The 18,192-nt window shown below is 50.8% G+C and overlaps 1 protein-coding gene across 2 annotated transcripts in view; it reads right to left on the reverse strand.

Annotated features, from left to right (window-relative positions):
- PYGB (glycogen phosphorylase B) overlaps window positions 1-12,469 on the reverse strand; it is a 37,820-nt gene extending 25,351 nt beyond the window's left edge. Inside the window, exon 1 of one of the 2 annotated variants that reach the window (XR_012500731.1) lies at window positions 12,091-12,467. Coding sequence is in view for 1 of the 2 variants with exons in the window: in XM_074347745.1 (XP_074203846.1) it covers window positions 12,091-12,333 (243 nt within the window). In the remaining variant the exon portion in view is untranslated. Of the gene's footprint in view, window positions 1-12,090 lie in introns of both variants that reach the window. The other variant, XM_074347745.1, reaches the window with a different exon arrangement.
- Window positions 12,470-18,192: the final 5,723 nt, after the last annotated feature.

The following is an 18,192-nucleotide window of genomic DNA, read 5'->3' on the forward strand; positions in this document are numbered from 1 at the left end:
ACCCTCACAGGTGTGGTCAGCTGATTCACAACAAGGGTGCCCATGTAATTCTGGTGGGAAGAGGTCTTTCCAATGAGCGGCATGAGGTAAACTGGACATCCAAGGGCAAAACAATAAAGCTGGGCGCCCTTCATACCACACACAAATGTGGTTTTGATTTGCATTTCTCTGATGGTTAGTAATTTTGAGCATCTTTTCATGCGCCTGTTGGCCATCTGTATGTCTTCTTTAGAAAAATGAGTATTTAGGTCTTCTTCCCATTTTTAATCAGGTTTCTTTTTGTTTCTTATTGAGTTGTATGAGTCATTTATATGTTTGGATATTAACCCCTTATTGGTTGCATCATTTGCAAATATTTTCTCTCATTCAGTAGGCTGTCTTTTCATTTTGTTTATGGTCTCCTTTGCAGTGAAAAAGCTTGAAGCTTAATTAGGTCCCATTTGTTTATTTTTGCTTTAGTTTCCTTTGCCTTAAGAGAAAAAAAAACCTCCTTGCTACAATTTATATCAAAGAGTGTTCTGCCTATGTTTTCTTCTGGCTTTTATAGCACCCAGTTTTATAGTTCCCAGTCTTCCATTTAGGTCTTTAATCCATTTTGAGTTTATTTTGTATATGGCGTTAGAGAATGTTCTAATTTCAGCCTTTTACAGGTAGCTGTCCAGTTTTCCCAGCAACATTTATTGAAGACACTTTCTTTTCTCCATTGTACATTCTTGCCTCCTTTGTCATAGATTAACTGACCTTAAGTGTGTGGGTTTATTTCTGGACTTTCCAGCCTGTTTCACTGATCCACATGTCTGTTTCTGTGCCAGCACCACACTGTTTTGTTTATTATAGCTTTGTAGTACAGCCTGGAGTCAGAGCATGATCTCTCCAGCTTTGTTCTTCTGGGAAAAAATTTTTGCAAATCATACAACTGGTAAGAAATTTGTATCAGGAATATATACACAACTCAGTAATAAAGAAAATCCAAGGGTTGGCTGAGCAAGGGAGCTGGACAGACATTTCTCCAAAGAATATACAAACTGCCCATAAACTCATACAAAGATGCCTCACACTACCAATCAGGAGGGAAATACCAATCAGAAGCACAATGAGATGCCACTTCACAACCACCACTATGACTATGATCAGTAAGTCACCAAATAATGACAGACACTAGCTAGGATCTGAAAAAATCAGAACCATGAAAAATGGCTGGTTACAATGTAAAAAGGTGCAGCTACTTTGGACGCCAGTCTGCAGGTCCCCAAAAAGTGAGCCAGTATTCCCATGTGGCCCAGCAATTCTGCTCTTAGACACATACCCCAAAGAAACAAAAGCCTGCAGCCACTAAAAAACTTGTGTTTAATAGCCAAAATGTGGAAACAACTCAAATGTCCATCAGTGTGTATGAATGGATAAGTAAAATGTGGTATATCCACATAGTGGAATATTATTCAGCCACAAAAAGGAATCAAGCACTGATACATGCCACAGCGAGAACAAACCCAGAAAGCATTACACTGGACCAAAGAGCCAGTCACAGAAGACCACCTGCCACATGACTCCACTTACATGGAATGTCAGTGAATCTACAGAAAGTGGATTAGCAGCTGCCTGAGGTGGGGGATGGGGAGTTTAGGGTGGGCAGCCGCTAAAAGGTGCGGGGCTTCTTTCTGGGGAAATGCAACGTTCTAAAATTGACTGTGGTGATGGCCATACAACCCTGAAAATACCAAAACCACCGAATAAACTGTACACTTAAAAAAAATTCTTTTAACAGAGCTACTGGGGATTGAACCCAGGACCTCGTGCATGCTAAGTGAACAATCTACCACTGAGCTGTACCCTCCCCCAAACTGTACACCTTAAATGGGTGAACTGTACAGTATCTAAATTTTATCTCCATAAATATTGTATATAAAACAGAATACCTCCTTGGGTGATAAGAGAGGAGTGTACTGCTGGGACGCAGAGGATGTCTCCCACAGAGGGCCACCTCTCCAAGGTCGAGAAAGTAACTAATCTACCTAAATATACAAATAGAAAGATAGACAATATGAGGCAGCAGAGGGATCTCTTCCAGGACAAGGCACAAGGTAAAATCCCAGAAGATACAAGTGATGTGGAGACAGGCAATTTATCCAAGAAAGAGTTTAGAGTAATGATGGCAAAGATGTTCAGAGAACTCAAGAGGAGTATAGATGCACAGAGCAAAGTTTTTAGCGAAGAGTTAGAAAATATAAAGAATACCCAAGAGTTGAAGAAAAAAAATCACTGAAATGAGTAACACCCTAGAAGGAACCAAGAACAGACTAAGTGAGGCAGAAGGAGGGATCAGTGAGCTGGAAGACAGATGAGTGGAAATCACTGCTGCAGAGCAGAAAAAAGAAAGAAAAGAAACAAGGACAGTTTAAGAGAACCCTGGGACAACATGAAGCGCACAGATATCCACATTACAGGGGTCCCAGAAAGAGAAGAGAGAAAGGACCTGAGAAAACTTTTGGAGAGATACTAACCGAAAACTTCCCCAACTTGGGAAAGGACACACCCAGGTCCAGGAAGCGCAGAGGGTACCACACAAGATCAGCCCAAAGAGGAACACCCCAAGGCACATGGTCGTCAAATTGACAACAATTAAGGATAAGGAGAAAATACTAAAATCAGCAAGAGAAAAGCAGAAAATAACATACAAGGGAACTCCCATAAGGTTATCAGCTGATTTTTCAGCGGAAACTGTACAGGCCAGAAGGGATATGATGTATTTCAAGTGATGAAAAGGGAAAATTTTACAACCAAGAATACTCTATCCAGCAAGATTTGAAGAAAAAATCAAAAGCTTCACAGATAAACAAAAGCTAAAGGAAATCAGCACCAACAAACCAGCCTTACAACTAATGTTACAGAAACTTCTCTAGTCATCAAGTCATAAGAGAAGAGAACAAAAAGAAGAAAGAGGAAAAAAAAAAAAGACCTACAGAAGATTGCTTTGGTAGTTTGGGGTCCTCTGTGGTTCATGTGGATTTTGGAACTGTCTGTTCTAGGTCTGTGAGGAACGTCATGAGTATTTTGACAGGGGTTGCATGGGGATCTGCAGGTTGCTTTGGGTCGTATGGCCATTTCAATCGTGTTGATTCTTCCAATCCAAGAGCACAAGAAATCTTTCCATTTCTTTGTGTCATCTTCAGTTTCCTTCATCAGTGTTTTACAGTTTTCATAGTATAGGTAACTTCCTTGGTTAAGTTTATTTCTAGGTATTTTGTTCTTTTTGATGCAATGGAAATGTTTATGCCAGTTATAAAATTCTGGTTTTTGAAGTGCAAAAAAAAAAAAGTGAATGAAGGGCTGCAAATGGCAAAACATCCTTCTTTTCTGTAGGTGAGCTGTGTTCCACTGTGTTTATCTGCTACATCTTTATCCTTTCATCTACTGATGTGCATTTGAGATGCTTCCATATCTTGGTGATTAGAAACAGTGGGGTGTATGTATCTTTTTGAATTAATGTTTGTTTTTCTCGGGTGTACGCCCAGGAGTGGAAATGCTGGGCCATGCGGTGGTTCTGGTTTCGGGTTTCTGAGGAACCTCCATACTGTTTTCCACGGTGGCTGCACCAATTTGCATTCCCACCAGCAGTGCACAAGGGCTCCCTTTTCTCCACGCCCTCGCCAACACTTGTCATTTCTGACGACGGGCACTCTGACAGGTGAGATGGAGTCTCGTGATTCTGATCTGCGTGTCGCTGATACTGGTGATGCTGAGTAGATTCCACGTTCCTGTGGCCCGTCTGCATTTCCTCCTTTGGAAAAACGTCTGTTCAGTTCTTCTGCCCGTAGTTTAAACGGGTTGTCTGTTTGTTTGTTTGCTTTTTAACTGAAGTACAGTTGATTAAAAAAATAAATTAATAAAACAAAATAAAATAGAGTATCTCCAGTTGTAAAGAGAATTGAATAAAAATGCCTCTGCCCACTTCTCCCTAAAACTCACTAACACTAAGGAGACCAAGGTGGAAACTGAGGGAGGCTGGCCCTCGCATCATCTCCCCGGCAAGCTGCGGGTGGGGCAGCGGGGACTGCCCACTGCTGGCGAGGAGAAGACAGAGCACTCTACACTCCCACATGTGCACACACACGAGTACAAGCACTCACACCCAGAGCACACACTTGTACCTGTGGGCACACACACACACCCACAAAACTGGGAGCCTGGGAGGGGCCGCTCCCTCCACGCTGCGCACACCAGGCCCCCGCCCCAAAATCCAGCAGCAAGCCACCGGTTCAGGACGAAGCCTCTCCTCTCTGAGATCTCCAATCCCGAAAATAAAAACAAGCAGACAGGAAATACAGCGGGCAAAGGACACCCAGCACTCACCAAGGGACGCACGACATTCACAGCACAGCCCATCCAAGACACCAAGAAACGCTGACGGAACTCATCGAAGTGCGCACCTGAAATGTGTGTTCACTGTACAGGAATCGCAGCACAATAAAGGTGTTTAAAAAAATTAAAAAAAAAAAAAAAGAAAGAAAGAAACACTGATGAGGAAACAAAAGGACCCAAAGAAATAAAATAAACAGGACATGAAACCACCACAGACACGGAGGCACCGAGTGCAAAACAGCTGGAAACACAAAGTCGGCAAAAAGTGAACAAAACGGGGGAGAACCCTGAAGGGGGCTGGAGAGAAAAATGTCCTCATGAAGACAAAGGACACTTAGCACCTGCGTGGCGGCGGTCCCTGAAGAAAGAGGCTGAAGGGTGAAAGTTCTTCAACATGTAATTTAAGAAAACTTTCCATACAAACTAAATCTGCAAATCAAAAGGATGTGCACATACACACAGAAGAATGAGACACAGTTCAGTCGGACAGCTTCTTTCTCCCTTGTCTGAGCACACGAACGCACGGCTGCAGAAGCCCCCTGCCAACCGCGAGGCCCTTTCAGCCCCACGCGGCGGAGCTCCGGTGGCCCCACAGAGCTGCCGCCGCCGCTCACAGCCCACGGCTCCTTCCCGGCCTCCGCACCTTGGGCGCTCTTCACTCTGCACCTGAACGGAGCTACTGTCCTGTGCGGTTTCCACAGCAGGTGCCGCCCCTCCCCCAGGCAGGGCTTAGTAACCGACCTGCAAACACAGAGACGACGAAACCCAGCTGTCCGGGCGAGTGTGAGTCTCAGTTCTGAGCATGGACATCCCTTTTCTGTGCACACTGAAGGCCGTTTCTGCCCCACATACCTCCCCCGGGTCTCTCCCCCAGTGGTTTTATAAAACTGCATTAACCAGCACTATGAGAACAGCTTGATTATCTCGAAGGGACGGGTGCTGAAGCATAAAATGTTGGGCCTAGTCTTAAAACCTCTGAATCTCTTTCATCTTCCTCCCCAGTTGATCACAGATGCCCAGGGTTCAGCACTGTATTCAGTCCTGCAAATGGGCCAGGCAGCCCCCGCAGCACCCCGTGTGAGGGCAGCTGCGGAGCACCAGGTCCCCTGGACACCGCCCGCTCAGGGAAGGCTGGCCACTGCTGCAGGCCCTGCTCGGCTGGAGCTCTGACTAGGGGTCTGTGCCTCGTTCTCTGGTGTGACTTGAGAACTTTCATAGCTTCCTCACCTGTTGACTTTTGACTTGCCAGTTTCCTTAAGGTGGTTCAGTGTGAAACCATGAAACTGAAGAAGGCCTGCTTGAGAAGCCACAGAACCAGACGCACAGATTTGGACCACGTGGGCTGGGTCCCATCCCGGCTCCTGCCGTGACAGTGGGGCAAACTGGTCACCCTGCCTCTCTGACAGCACCTCTCTGTCTGCTTTGGGCTCGAGCACTGCTGGGCCCCTCAGCAGGCCAGATTTTCAGGGATGGGTGCAAAACCTGACTAACAAAGGCATTCTGAAAAAAGCACCTGAGGGCACAGGCTTGGTCCAAGAAAAAGCTGCGGGCTCACCTGCAAAGGGCCGGCTCCAAGCCGACCTGGAGCCGAGCTGCTGCAGGCCCGAGGCCACCCCAGCCCCACCCGCCTCCTGGTGGCCCTGTGCAACCTCGGACAGGGCCTCCCGGCTCAGGAAGCATCGAGGAACAGACACTCACCAGCTTGAGCCCGAGAACAGCAGGGACCCCAAGCCTGATACTTGGGGCGGGGGGCCCCCGCAGGGGTGAAGTAGGGTGCTGGTCTTTCTCGCAGGGACCCTTCTTTGCAATATGACTGTAACAAGTGTTAATGGCCTAGAGGCAGCCTTAATTTTTTTTAAGTGGGTGTATTTATTACCTGCAAAGCCCACACAGCAGGTAACCGCACAGAGAAGCACAAAGCTCCTCGACACAAACAGATGAAAACATGATCAACACAAACATGACACAACGTGTCGCTCTCCCGAGGACCCAGGAGCCAGCGAGCTCGGGCTGCGAGGACGGAGCCTAACCTCAGGGGCCTGGTCTCCCCGTGCCCGCCCGCAGCCAAGATGAACAGCTTTGGTTACAGACCTCCAGACCCTCTTCCCGCGCCGACACGTGGGCTCAGAGCTCTCGTTTAACAGGAGGGCCCGACCACTCCGCAGGAAAGGGGGATAAAGACCTCCGAGCATGTGGGGTGACAGGACGCAGCGGTGGACAGCCACTTCCACCAGCAGCAGGAGCCCGGTCCACAGGCAGGGCCGGCCCGGCCCGTCTCCCCGTGCCCGGGGCACGCCGCCACACGCCCCTGGTCTGCGAGCTGCTGCCACGGCCGCACCGCCACGCAGCTGTGTCACCCCACGAGGCTCCCACGGCGGCCCGCCGGCTCCTGCCAGACAGAGCTGGCCCTGACCCAACACAGCCTCTCCAAGGCTACTGGGGCCACCTCCCACTTGCCAGACAGCGGAGGCGCATCCTTGTCCCCACTGACTGTGTCACAGCGCCCCCTCCACTGGGTCTGAGGGGCTCCGGGGAGGAGACAGCGCTATAAAACCACGGCCGTGTCTGCGGAGGGAGGCCTAGCCACGAAGGCAATGCAAGCGCAGAGGTAACTTCCGGGGAAACCGGGCTTCCCCAGGAACCGGCGGACTCCGTCTCACTGTGGCGCACCGATTTCCTTTTTTATTTTAGGTGCTAGTACTTAGAACACAGGTCTGCTTGCTCAAGGTCAAGCTGGGAAACGTAAACTGCAGTGAAGTGCAGAACGTGAGAACTTACAGGAACCTTAGAGATCACTCAGTTCTGCGGGAAACCACCTTACTGTGGCCTCCGCGACCTCGCAGCCTCACAGCCCTGCCTTCATCTGATTTGCTGTGAAGCTCGACGGACTGCCCCCTCCCTCCCACCCCAGAGTCAGGTAACCGTGCGAGTCTCCGAGTCTCTGACAGAGGCCAGAGCCCGGCCAGCTGATACTGCGTGATCTGGACCATGCCGGGCTGTATTTACGGCTCGGCATTTAAGTCAGTGTTTTAAACAGGGTTCCTCTCACCTTTACACGACGTTTCAAGGTCGAGAAAAAGACACTCGGCTAAAACCGAAATCACGCAGAAATCCTGCTCCAGGAGATCCCGCTGAAAACAGTTAACCAGATTCTTCTGCCATCCAGTTGCTCTTCTACATCTCTGTGTTCATTTCTCTCCCCTCAGCCATATCCTAAGAACCCCACTCTGCAGAGCGCAGGCCAGAGTCAGCGACCTGTCGCCTGCCTTTGTCTGCTCCGTGGCTCCGACTGTGTGGGTCTCCCTGGGGGTGCGAGCCTGCCCAGGAAGGTCTGCGGGGGCAGCGCCGCCGTGGCAGCGTCCTGAGCTCTTTCCAGACACTGTGGTCTGTAAGGGGGTCTCCCTGATTTTTCCGAACCACACATGTGAGTTTTTAGGAGGAAAGGAGTACGAAGTCGAAAACTTACTTTCAAATGGTTCAGAAAAAAAGTGTATTTATACAGAGAAAGACACAACAAATGTGTTTAAATGTTTCAGGCTTGGGGAATCCGGGTGGAGAGCAAATGGGAAGTTCTGCAACTTTTAAAGTCTGAAATCATGTAAAATAAAAAAATCATCTAAAAAGGGCAGGGATGCAGCAGAGCAATCAGGTACAGTCGTTCATAAAGACGCAAAGACGCAGCCACACGGCACCTGGGTGTCTGTCAGGGGAACAGACCCAACAGGACACAGACCCAGAGATTTAGTTCAAGGACCTGAGTCACATGATCATGGAGGTCCAAGGCCAAAATCCGGGAGGCAGGCCAGCAGGCTGGAGACCCAAGAACAGGCTGCATCTGGACTCCAAAGGCCTTCTTCTGGAGAATTCCTTCTCTGGAGAGGGATGGGAGAGGAGGAAGGGGTGGGAGAGGAGGGGGTGGGGGAGGGCGAGGGGGGTCCATCTCTGCTCTGGTCAGGCCTTCAAGTAATCCGAGGCCCATGTACATTATGGAGGGTAATCTACTGTCCTCAAAATCCACGGATTCAAATGTTAATCTCATCCAGAAAATACCTCCATGGAAACATCCAGAATAATATTTGACCAAATGTCTAGGCACCGTAGCCCAGCCAAGCTGACACAGGGAGTCAGCCATCACAGCCCACAGGAGCAGAGGCTGAACTGCCCTCCGAAAAGCCCATGGCGCACTCGGCGGCCTCCTCGTCCCATGAAGCGGTGGCGTGACCCCGCCTTCCCCTCGGCACGCTGTCGGCGTGACCGGCAGCCCAGACGCCTGCCCCTCCTCAGCTTCTGTGAGCCCTCTGCTCCCGTGGGAGCCAGCCCAGGGGACACAAGGTCAACTTCACACTTCAGACACATCAGGACGACTGAGTGTTTCAAGAAAATTCCAGCGCTGGTCTCACTGCTGGCTAGTTAATACAAAACTTAAGAGGTGAGGGTCGTGGGCAGCCAAGACTACGAAACACTGGTCTAGATTCTCTTCCTTTAACTCCCAGTTCAGCCAAACAGTAAGATTAACTGTGATTACCTTATTGGAAACATCTGAGACCACAGTTGGGCCCCAGTGGTGGAACTGCCCTCCCTCAGTCTATCGTTACGGTTATGCCACGAGCTTATGGGGAAAAGCATGGAGAACTGACCAGTCCACCCACTGCAGGGACGCAGTCGGACCAGCTGTCCACATGGTAGTACAACACCCGCTTTAAAGACCCGTGGGAGAAGCCTCGCACCTGCCCGTCCTGGAGCTGCTGCACAGCTCCCCTGACTCGGTAACTGGATGTTTGGCTGCCAGAACGTGTGTCTGCACTTGGTGTCCTGACCTGCACCTGAACTTGACCTGTTCTCCTACCCTCACTGTCTTGCCCCAACTTTCTCTATGAGGTCTTCTGTTAAGCGGAACCTTTTGGGTCAGACCTCACTTAAACATTCTCAAATTCTTTTTGGATGGAGTATCAATATAAAATGGAAACACTTTATAAACAAACACAAAACTATAATGTTTTAGAATGGCTATGGACTCAGAAATGGATTACCCAGATGACCTTCCTCATTTTAAAGATGAAAAAACTGAGGCCAAGTAAAGTTAAGAAAACCACCGAAGCCCAAGGTCAAACAGGCTGAATGGCAGAGCCAGGGCTAAAGGAGTTTGGAGCCGTGTGAGCCGGCCCTTCCCCCTGCTCTCTTCTGCTCCTGAGTTTACAGTGGAGTCCGGACCTTGCCATCGCTTCAGAGACTCCCGGAAAAAAGCACACAACAGTGCCATCTGCAGCGCCAATGGCCCAGAGACGGCCACTCTAAGTGAAGCGAGAAAGAGAAAGAAGAATGCCGTATGATAGCACTCATGTGTGGAATCTAAAAAAAAAAAAAGGCCACTAATGAATTTATCTACAAAACAGAAGCAGACTCGCAGACATAGTAAACAATCTTACTGTTATGGGCAGGGGTAACGGGGTGGGAAGGGATAAATTGGGAGTTGGAGATTTGCAAACACTAATGATTATATAGAAAATAGGTAAAAAACAAATTTCCTCTGTAGAGCACAGGGAACTATATTCAATATCCTGTAGTAACTTACAGTGAAAACGAATATATGTCTGTGTATATATATGACTGAAACATTATGCTGTACACTAGAAGCTGACACATTGTAAAACGACTATACCTCAGTAAAAAAACTAAAACAAACAAAAAACAGAGCCTCCCTGAGCTGTCTTTAGAACTCAGTGCCGTCTCCTGCCAAGTGCAATCTTCTCAATTTTAGCCAGATTTTCTGACTTGCTAATTTGCCAGGCAGCTTGGAAACGCCTCCTCTGAGCACAGTTTCTGCTATTACCAAAAATAGAGTGCCTGGAAGAGCTGTGAAGCAGTAGGTGCCCGTGGCCAGATGCTGCTGTGCGTGATGAAAACAGCACAGGAGGTGTGGAACACAAGATGTCTGTAGCATTTAGCGTTACCGCTGGGTGGTGAGATTACAGTTAGGTTTTTCCTTCTGGTTTATCTGTTCTTTAATTTGTTCTCTTACAACAGGGACTTGCATAATTGTTTTAAAGTAAATAGAAATATCAAATAAAAGCAATGTAATGCATTGTTTGGCCGTCAGGCTACCTAAGCCTCAAGTGCAGTGGTGGCACCGCTGAGGCCACCCCAGGCCGGGGTGGGGCTCTGCAGGGTTATTCCTGGGATCCCACCCACCTCCCCTCACTCTCTCATCCTCCTGGAGCTTGTTTCTTCGTTACAAGCAAACATGTAACTTTTACAGGAAAAGGAAATGAGGGGGTTATTTTCAACGTGAGTTAGCCAGATTGAAGCACTTAAATTCCAAGCTTCCATTTTTAAATGGCCTTCCTACCCGGGAGAGGCAGACAACCTTCCTTCCACAGGCTGTGCAGTTTCTTTAAAGAGAAAGGTTTCGCCTCTAGCTGCCACAGCAGAGCCCAGTGAGGAGCAGGCAACCCTGTTTTGTTAGAGGGATGAGTTCCTTCATGAAAGGTCATTTCCGTAACCCTTGAGCCCCCACTGGCCTTTTCAGGATCTAAACATCAGCACTCTGAGGGGGCCCCACAGTGCTGGGTATGTTCTGGTCCAGCTGCAGGGAAATGCCCTTGAAAGTGCCATCAGCGATATGCCACCGTCACCTGCCACACGAATAACAATGATTTAGCAAATCAGCTCTGCCGTCAGCAGGGAATTCTGGGGGAGCCACTGCCTCTTGGCCAGCTTCCCTGGCAGAGTCATCCCAAGCCTCTGCTGAGATAACCCGTTTCAGCCCTTTGGGGCCACTTCTTTCTTCACCGTCTTGCACACTAAATATGAAGAGGCTAGTCTGTGTCCTAACAAACCTGTCCTTTCCACCACCTCTCTTTTAGAAAAAGAGTGCCCCAGAGTAAGTCTGGGAAAGCCCCCAGTCTCAGTCTTAGCAATTATTTAACATTTCTTAACCCCCCACAAAAATATTGTAAAATACTATCACTAAAGCCATGCCCAGTGCCCAGGACACTGCAAGTCAGGGCTTTGCAAACTGGCTTCGGGCCTGCAGGTGCGTCTGTTTTCACTCTATATTAGTGTCACAGAAAGGATAAAGCTCTCCAAGGTCAAGGGGGAAAAACAAAAACTAAAACCAAACAAAATTGGCAGCAGGGGCCTGGCCAAGCCTGTGACACATCCATCACACTGAAAACTACCAGTGATACAGGAGACTCATGTTCAGTGACTCGGAAAGCTGTGTGGAAAGCTACACACGAAGCAGAAGAGCCACAAAACTGTATGCACCACATGCTTCTTAAAAAGTGTGTATATAATTAAGAACAGGAAACGACGTAGAAGAACGGACAGCTGTGTTTGACGCAGTTGATAACGGAGGAGATGAGTGACATTCTCCGGCGTACTTCGTATTTTTCTACCAGAAGCCTACACTTGCGGAAAATGTAAAAAGAACTGAAGATTCCTTACGTCGGCCAACCTTAACCCAAGGAAGTTCTCCGAGGAGGGATCGCGCCTGGGGCAGCGCATTCCGGACCTGAGGGCTCCTCCCCGCAGCTGAGGCCGCCCAGCACTGGGGCGTGCTGGGGTGACTGTCCTCTCACCCGGAGGTCTCTCCCCACCCTGCAGGTCTCCCCTCACCTGGGGACCGCTCCCTCCGCCCTGGGGGTCTCCCCTCACCCTGGGGGGTCTCCCCTCACCTGGGGACAGCTCCCTCCGCCCTGGGGGGGTCCCTCCCCACCCGCGCCGCCTCACCTTGGGGTCGCGCTCGTAGTAGCGCTGCTGCGTGCGGATCCAGCGGCCCACCAGGTGGTCGCGCACCGTGTGCGCCAGCGCCAGGTAGTAGTCGCGGCGCGTGGCCACGTTGCGGTCCTTGACGAGCGTGAAGTGCAGGTGCCGGTTGAAGCTCTTCCGCACCTCGGCCACGTCGCCCAGTCCCGCCAGCCCGCGCACGCTAATCTGCTTCCGCCTCTCGCCGTCCGTCAGCGGCTTCGCCATCGCGCCGGCCGCCCGCGGAGGACGAGGACGAGGAGGACGAGAACGGGCACAGCCGCAGGGACACGCCCGTACCGAGGATGCTGCGGCGTCGCCGGCCACCCGGCCGCGCCTGCGCACTGCGCCCTGCACCGCGGCGGCGGGGAGCGGGGCGGAGCGCGCCTGCGCGCGGCGCCGGGCGGGGCCGCGACCTCCGAGAGGGGTCTCTGCGAGGACGGGCTATGTTGGGGGCGTGGTCACGTGGTGGGCGGGGCGCCCTGCAGGGGCCACCCACTTACCCCTGGGTGAATGAATACAGCTGAGTTTCGCAAAACGCACAGCTGAGGGTGGGGTCGTGGACTTGTGGCCCATTCCTGCCAGCACCTCTCTTCCTGTCCACGCCATGAGACTGTGTCTCCTCCTGCTCCTCCCCCTCCCCAAAGCCTCTCACCTGGTTCCTACCTGCAGGCCCTGGGCTGGGGCCCCTCGCTCACTCGCTCACCGGCAACCCTCAAGTCTACACCACTCGCGCCGCTGCTGCTGTTCCCCAGGGCCCTCTTCGGGTCCCTGGCTTCAGTGCTGCTCTCACTGCCCCACCCCAGGCCTATCTTGGCCCCTGTAGTTTCTCCAGCAACAAGAGTCCTTACAGGTTGGTACAATTTTGCAAAACTGGCAGTATTCACTGAAGCTAAACAAACACCCAGCAATTCTACTCCAAAGAAAATACCTAAGTAAGTGCTCATGCCAATCCAAAGGCATGAACAGAAGTGCTCATAACATTCAAATATTCAAAACAGTCCCAAACTAGAAACCAGGCAAATGCCCATCGATGCTGCACTGATAAATGAATTGTGGTGCACTCCCACAGCTGAAGAGTGCAGCGGAGAGTGCCCGACCACATCCAACAGTGCGGAGGAACGATGCTGGGCTGGAGGAGGCAGCGCCACAGAGCTCAGCCTGCAGAATCCCACTCCTGGGAGGTTCTAAGATGGGCCAGCCTCTGGGCCTGCAGACCCGAGGACGGTGCTGAGCCTCAGCCGTGGACACAAAAGCGGGGCCGGGGTGAGCCCATGGTGTCTGGAAAAGCCTTTTATTACACATGATGTTCACCCGTAACACCAGGCCTTCTCTCCCAAGGTCCCAAGGACTCCCTGTAAGGAGCCTGTCCCCCAAGAGGGAGTCTGGGGCCCCCAGCCATCTTGCTCCCTGGGTGTCCAGTCTCCCCACATCCATCCTCAGTTGCTCTCTTGGGTCCTCTTGCCGGGATTCCCACAGTAGTTTCCTCATGGTCTCCCCTGCCTCCCAGATGCTCCCCAGAACCATCCTACCCAGGCTGCAGATTGGACAGTCCCTCAGCCAAGGGCTGAGCCCAGCACCTGCTCCTGCAAACTGACCCCAACCAGGAAAGCTTGCTAAGCCAGTCTCAGCCCCTCCCTGGCAGATCCTCAGGCTGGGCCTGGGGGACTTAAGGCAACAGGTGAAGGCAGGCCCCTGACCACAGCCAGCAGGCATTCTAAAGTGTCCCTTCCCAAAGGGCGCAAGCAGAAGAGCGAGTGGTCAGGGATGGGGTCAGGGAGAGGGCTAGGGGTGGGGAGAGAAGCAGCCCCAGAACCATGGAGCCTGGGGCTGCGTGCAGGGCTGTGAGCGCCTGGGAAGGACACCCAGCCATCACTCACGGGCCTCCCCAGTATGGTTCTCGCCTCTGCAGCCCCCACGCTCAGGGAATCCCTGAATCTAAAACAAACAAACAAACAAACAAGAAAACCAAGCTCACAGATACAGAGAACAGATTGGTAGCTGCCAAAGGCGGGGGGATTAGGGTGGGTGGGATGGGGAAGGGGGTCAAGAGGTACAAACTTCTGGTGATAAAATAAGTAAGTCCTGGGAATGTGATGTATAGATGGTGGCTATAGTTAGTAATACTGTATTGCATATTTGCAAGCTGCTTAGAGAATAGATCTTAATATTGTTGACACAAGAAAAAAAACAAGGAAAAAAGTTTGTAACTATATAAGGTGATGGATGGTAACTGGACTTCTGACTTCACAATGTATACAGATAATGAACCACTATGTTGTACACCTGAAACAAACATAACGTTATATGTCAAATAAAAAATAAAATTTTTAAAAATTAAAAAAAATCAACTTAAAAGAAAAAGCCTAAGAGTTGAACAAAGCAGAAAGGCTCATGTGCTCTCAGACCGGAACACGATGCCTACAGGGAACTCTTTGAAGGGAAATCTGCTGTTTCAGGTGGCAGCCTTCCCAGAGTTCCAGTCTTCGTTTCGCAAACTGCTTCACTGAGAAACAATTTTCATAGTATAAGTTACCCACTTCAAGTGCCCGATTCAATAGTGCTTAGCATTTTTACAGTTGTACAACCATCACCATCCTCTAAATTTAGAACCTCCTCACCCCTCAAAACCCTGTACCCAGACCAATTAGCGGCTGCTCCCATGACTCCCCCAGCCCCTCACCCCAGGCGACCACCAGTCTGCTTGCTATCTCTGTGGGTTTGCCTGTTCTGGGTGTTTTTGTGTTAACAGCGTCTTGCAGTTACGTGACGTTTTATGTCTGGTTCCTCCCCCCGGCCTGATGTTTTCGAGCTTCACCATGTCAGAGCACAGGTCAGTACTTCTATCGTTTTACTGCCAAGTAACATTCCAATGCATAGAAAGTCATTTTAAAAACCCTTAGAAATCTTCTCCCCAGGAAGCTGAAGACCCTGGCTTATATGCCCCGTTTTCCTTGCTGCCTTAGACAAGCCCCTGCAGGTCCCTGAGCTCTGCCACCTTCATGTGCAAACTCATTTGCTCCTGAGCTGCCCTCCAGGAGGGTCTGGAAAACCACCAGCCATGTTTTCTGAGCACCTCACGCCCTGGAAGCTGCATCTGGAGCCAGCCCACTCCCCCAGGTTCTGTGCCACAAACGCCAGCTTTGGCGCTCTTCTGACCTCCAGGGAGGCCTCTCGACACAGGATGCGTCATAGAGGAAGTCTGCTTCTGAGCTGCATAAGCCCCAGGCGGACACCGAGATTCCCCAGGCTGCACTTAGCTTTTAAGCGGAGACCTCTACCCACCAATCAGTGACACGGAAAGTAAGACATCAGAGGCTGTCAGAAAGATGAAGGCCGTTAGGCCTGGGCTGGTTTTTATTTCTCTAGACACTATAACTGTTTTCTAATTATTACAATGCTCATTATTATTGTGATGATTGATTCTTTAGCAGAGAAACCTGCTTCTGATAAACAGCTGCGTGCCAGGCCTGCCGTGATGAGAAATCCATCTGGAGACAGTCTTAACTTGAGGGGCACAGCGCTGAGAGTCTGGGGCCTCCAGACTGGATCCTCGGCCCCTGGCTCCGTCAGGCCCAGCCTCTCGGCTGCATGGCCGACATGACTGGCACCTGCCCACGGCTGCCTGATGTGTAAATCGCTGGCTACACAAGAGAGCAGCTGGCTCCGTGCCCGCCTGACACGCAGAGCTGCTGCAGACACAGCCACTTTTATTACCGTAACTGGAGACAGAGCGGCCTACGTGGGGTGTGCTTATCCGGCTGGAGCTCGATGCACCTCTCAAGGCAAATCCAAGGATCCTGAGTGTGAGGGGCCCTTGGAGAAGCCGGGTCTGGCCTCTCGCCCCAGCAGGGACCCCTCCTCGAGCCCCATCGGATGTTGACCTGGCAGGACGCGGTAAATGAGGCACTGTCTTCCTTCAGGACATCCTGCCTGGTCAGCAGCTACCCCGTGATGACGAGTCCGCACTCAGAGGCAGGGCCAGGCTCTAACAGCCCGACGTCTGTCGGGCCCCCGGCCACCTAAAGCCTCTTTCTAGGACTGTGATGTTGTGATTCACGACACGAAATATGTATTTGGTCTCCGTCGCTATTCCTGGCTCACAGCTCCCCAACCCTTGGGGTTTCCTACACATAAGAGCAACGGGAGCATCTCTTGTTCTGCTTGGTCTTTCGTCCTCAGTCCTATCAGCCCTTCAACGATACCTGAATTTTTGCTAACGAGGTGAGTTTGGGACACACCCCCCCCCCGTAACCACTGGATGGGGGCTGGTTGCCGGGGAACCAACCAAGGGATCAGAGGGCTCAGAATTTCAGCCTCTCCGATGCCCCCTGGGGTGGAGACGGGAAAGCAGTGACTCAGTCCATCACACCTACACAGACCCCATACAAATGCCCCACGTGCAGGGTTCGGAGGGCTTCCAGGCTGGGGAAGATGCAGAGGTGCAGGCAGGCAGCTCACCCTAGAGCTGGAAGCCGCCCTCCCCTGCAGCTCGCACCTTCACGGCTCTTCCATCTGCCGGTTGGCTTGTACTCTTTGTCATAAATTGGCAACAGGACATAAGCTGTTTTCCTGAGTTCTGTGAGCCTCTCTAGCAAATTACAGCACCTGAAGAGGGGGTTTGGGAAACTGATTTATAGCTGGTGGATCAGAAGTACCCGGTGCCAAGTGTTGGAACTGAGCTGCACTGGGGACACCGTGTCTGAGAACTGCCTGGTGCGGGAAACCCCCGAATCCCTGGTGGCGGAGGGAGGCAGCGAGGGCAGAACGCTGAGGCGCGAGTGGAGGAGCGGAGGGAGAAAACCGCTCTCCCCTCCTCACATTTCACAGTCTCCAGACAAGCCACCTGAAGACAGCTCCACCAGAAACTGCACACCCGAGGGGGCTCCTCCAGGGCCCACCTCGGGAGGCTCTGCGTTTACACTGCTGGCCTGCGGGGCCTCTGCACACTTCTGAACGTTCCCCTTTGGAGCTGCCCCATCACTTTACAGCTATCCTTGATTTTAACCGAAAATGGATTATTCCAGTTTGAGCCTTCCAGTGATTCTGAAACTGTTCTCAAAACTAAATCTGTCCTTAAACAGTGATTTGCTATGCCTGAGAGTACTCAGAAGCATCTGCAGGGAGTTCTTAAAGGAATGTAAAAACTAAAATGAGGTCTGAAAAAAGTGTCCCCTTTCAACACTGTCTCAGTGGGGAAGCTTTTCTAATTATATACAAAAGCCAGAATTCATCAACTTAGATAGAATGTATAAAAAAGTCATAACTTAGATACACTTAAATATCTTAAAATAGTAAAACTGTGCATTGAAAAAATGCTGTAAAGTCAAAAAAATAATAAAATGGGGGGAAACTGTAGAGCATTTTATCACAACAGCAGATTTCCTTAAAATACAAAAATTTCCTAAAATCAGTAAGAAAAAGACCACAGTCTTACAGGGAAATTGGCAAGGGACATGACAGGTGTTTCACACAAAAGGAAGTTCTGTCAGACACACGTGCGAGAGGAATCAGATCAGTGCCTCACAAACTGTCAGGCGGCCCTGCTTTCCTGCCAGGCAGCTGGAAACCGGCCAGGGCTGCACCACAGCCGCCGGGGAGTCGCAGGGAGACCTGGCAGCATTGCCACAACTGAAGACACTCCTGCCCTGCCGAGAAAGCAAACTGTCAACTTAACGGAAAAGCAGCCTGCGGAAGGGGAGGAGACGCTGACAAATCACACACCTGGCAAGGGGCCGATACCCCAAATACATGAGGAACTGGTGCACGGCAACGGCAAGAGACAAAGCAAAACAGAGCAATCTGATTAAAAGTGGACAGAGGACCTGAACAGACGTTCTTCCAGAGAAGACACACAGATGGCCAACAGGCACATGGACAGACACCCAACATCACTCATCATCAGGGAAACGTTAATCAAAGCCAGGACGAGCTATCACCTCGCACCTGTCAGGATGGCTGTCATCAAAAGGTGAGAGAGGATGCCACACGATTCAGCAGTTCCACTTCTGGGGATACACCCAAAGGACATGAAATCACCCATCAGAGAAGACGCCTGCACCCCACGTTCACAGCAGCACTACTTAC

Source organism: Camelus bactrianus, chromosome 19 (genome assembly GCF_048773025.1).
Source record: "Camelus bactrianus isolate YW-2024 breed Bactrian camel chromosome 19, ASM4877302v1, whole genome shotgun sequence".
NCBI lineage: Eukaryota > Metazoa > Chordata > Mammalia > Artiodactyla > Camelidae > Camelus > Camelus bactrianus.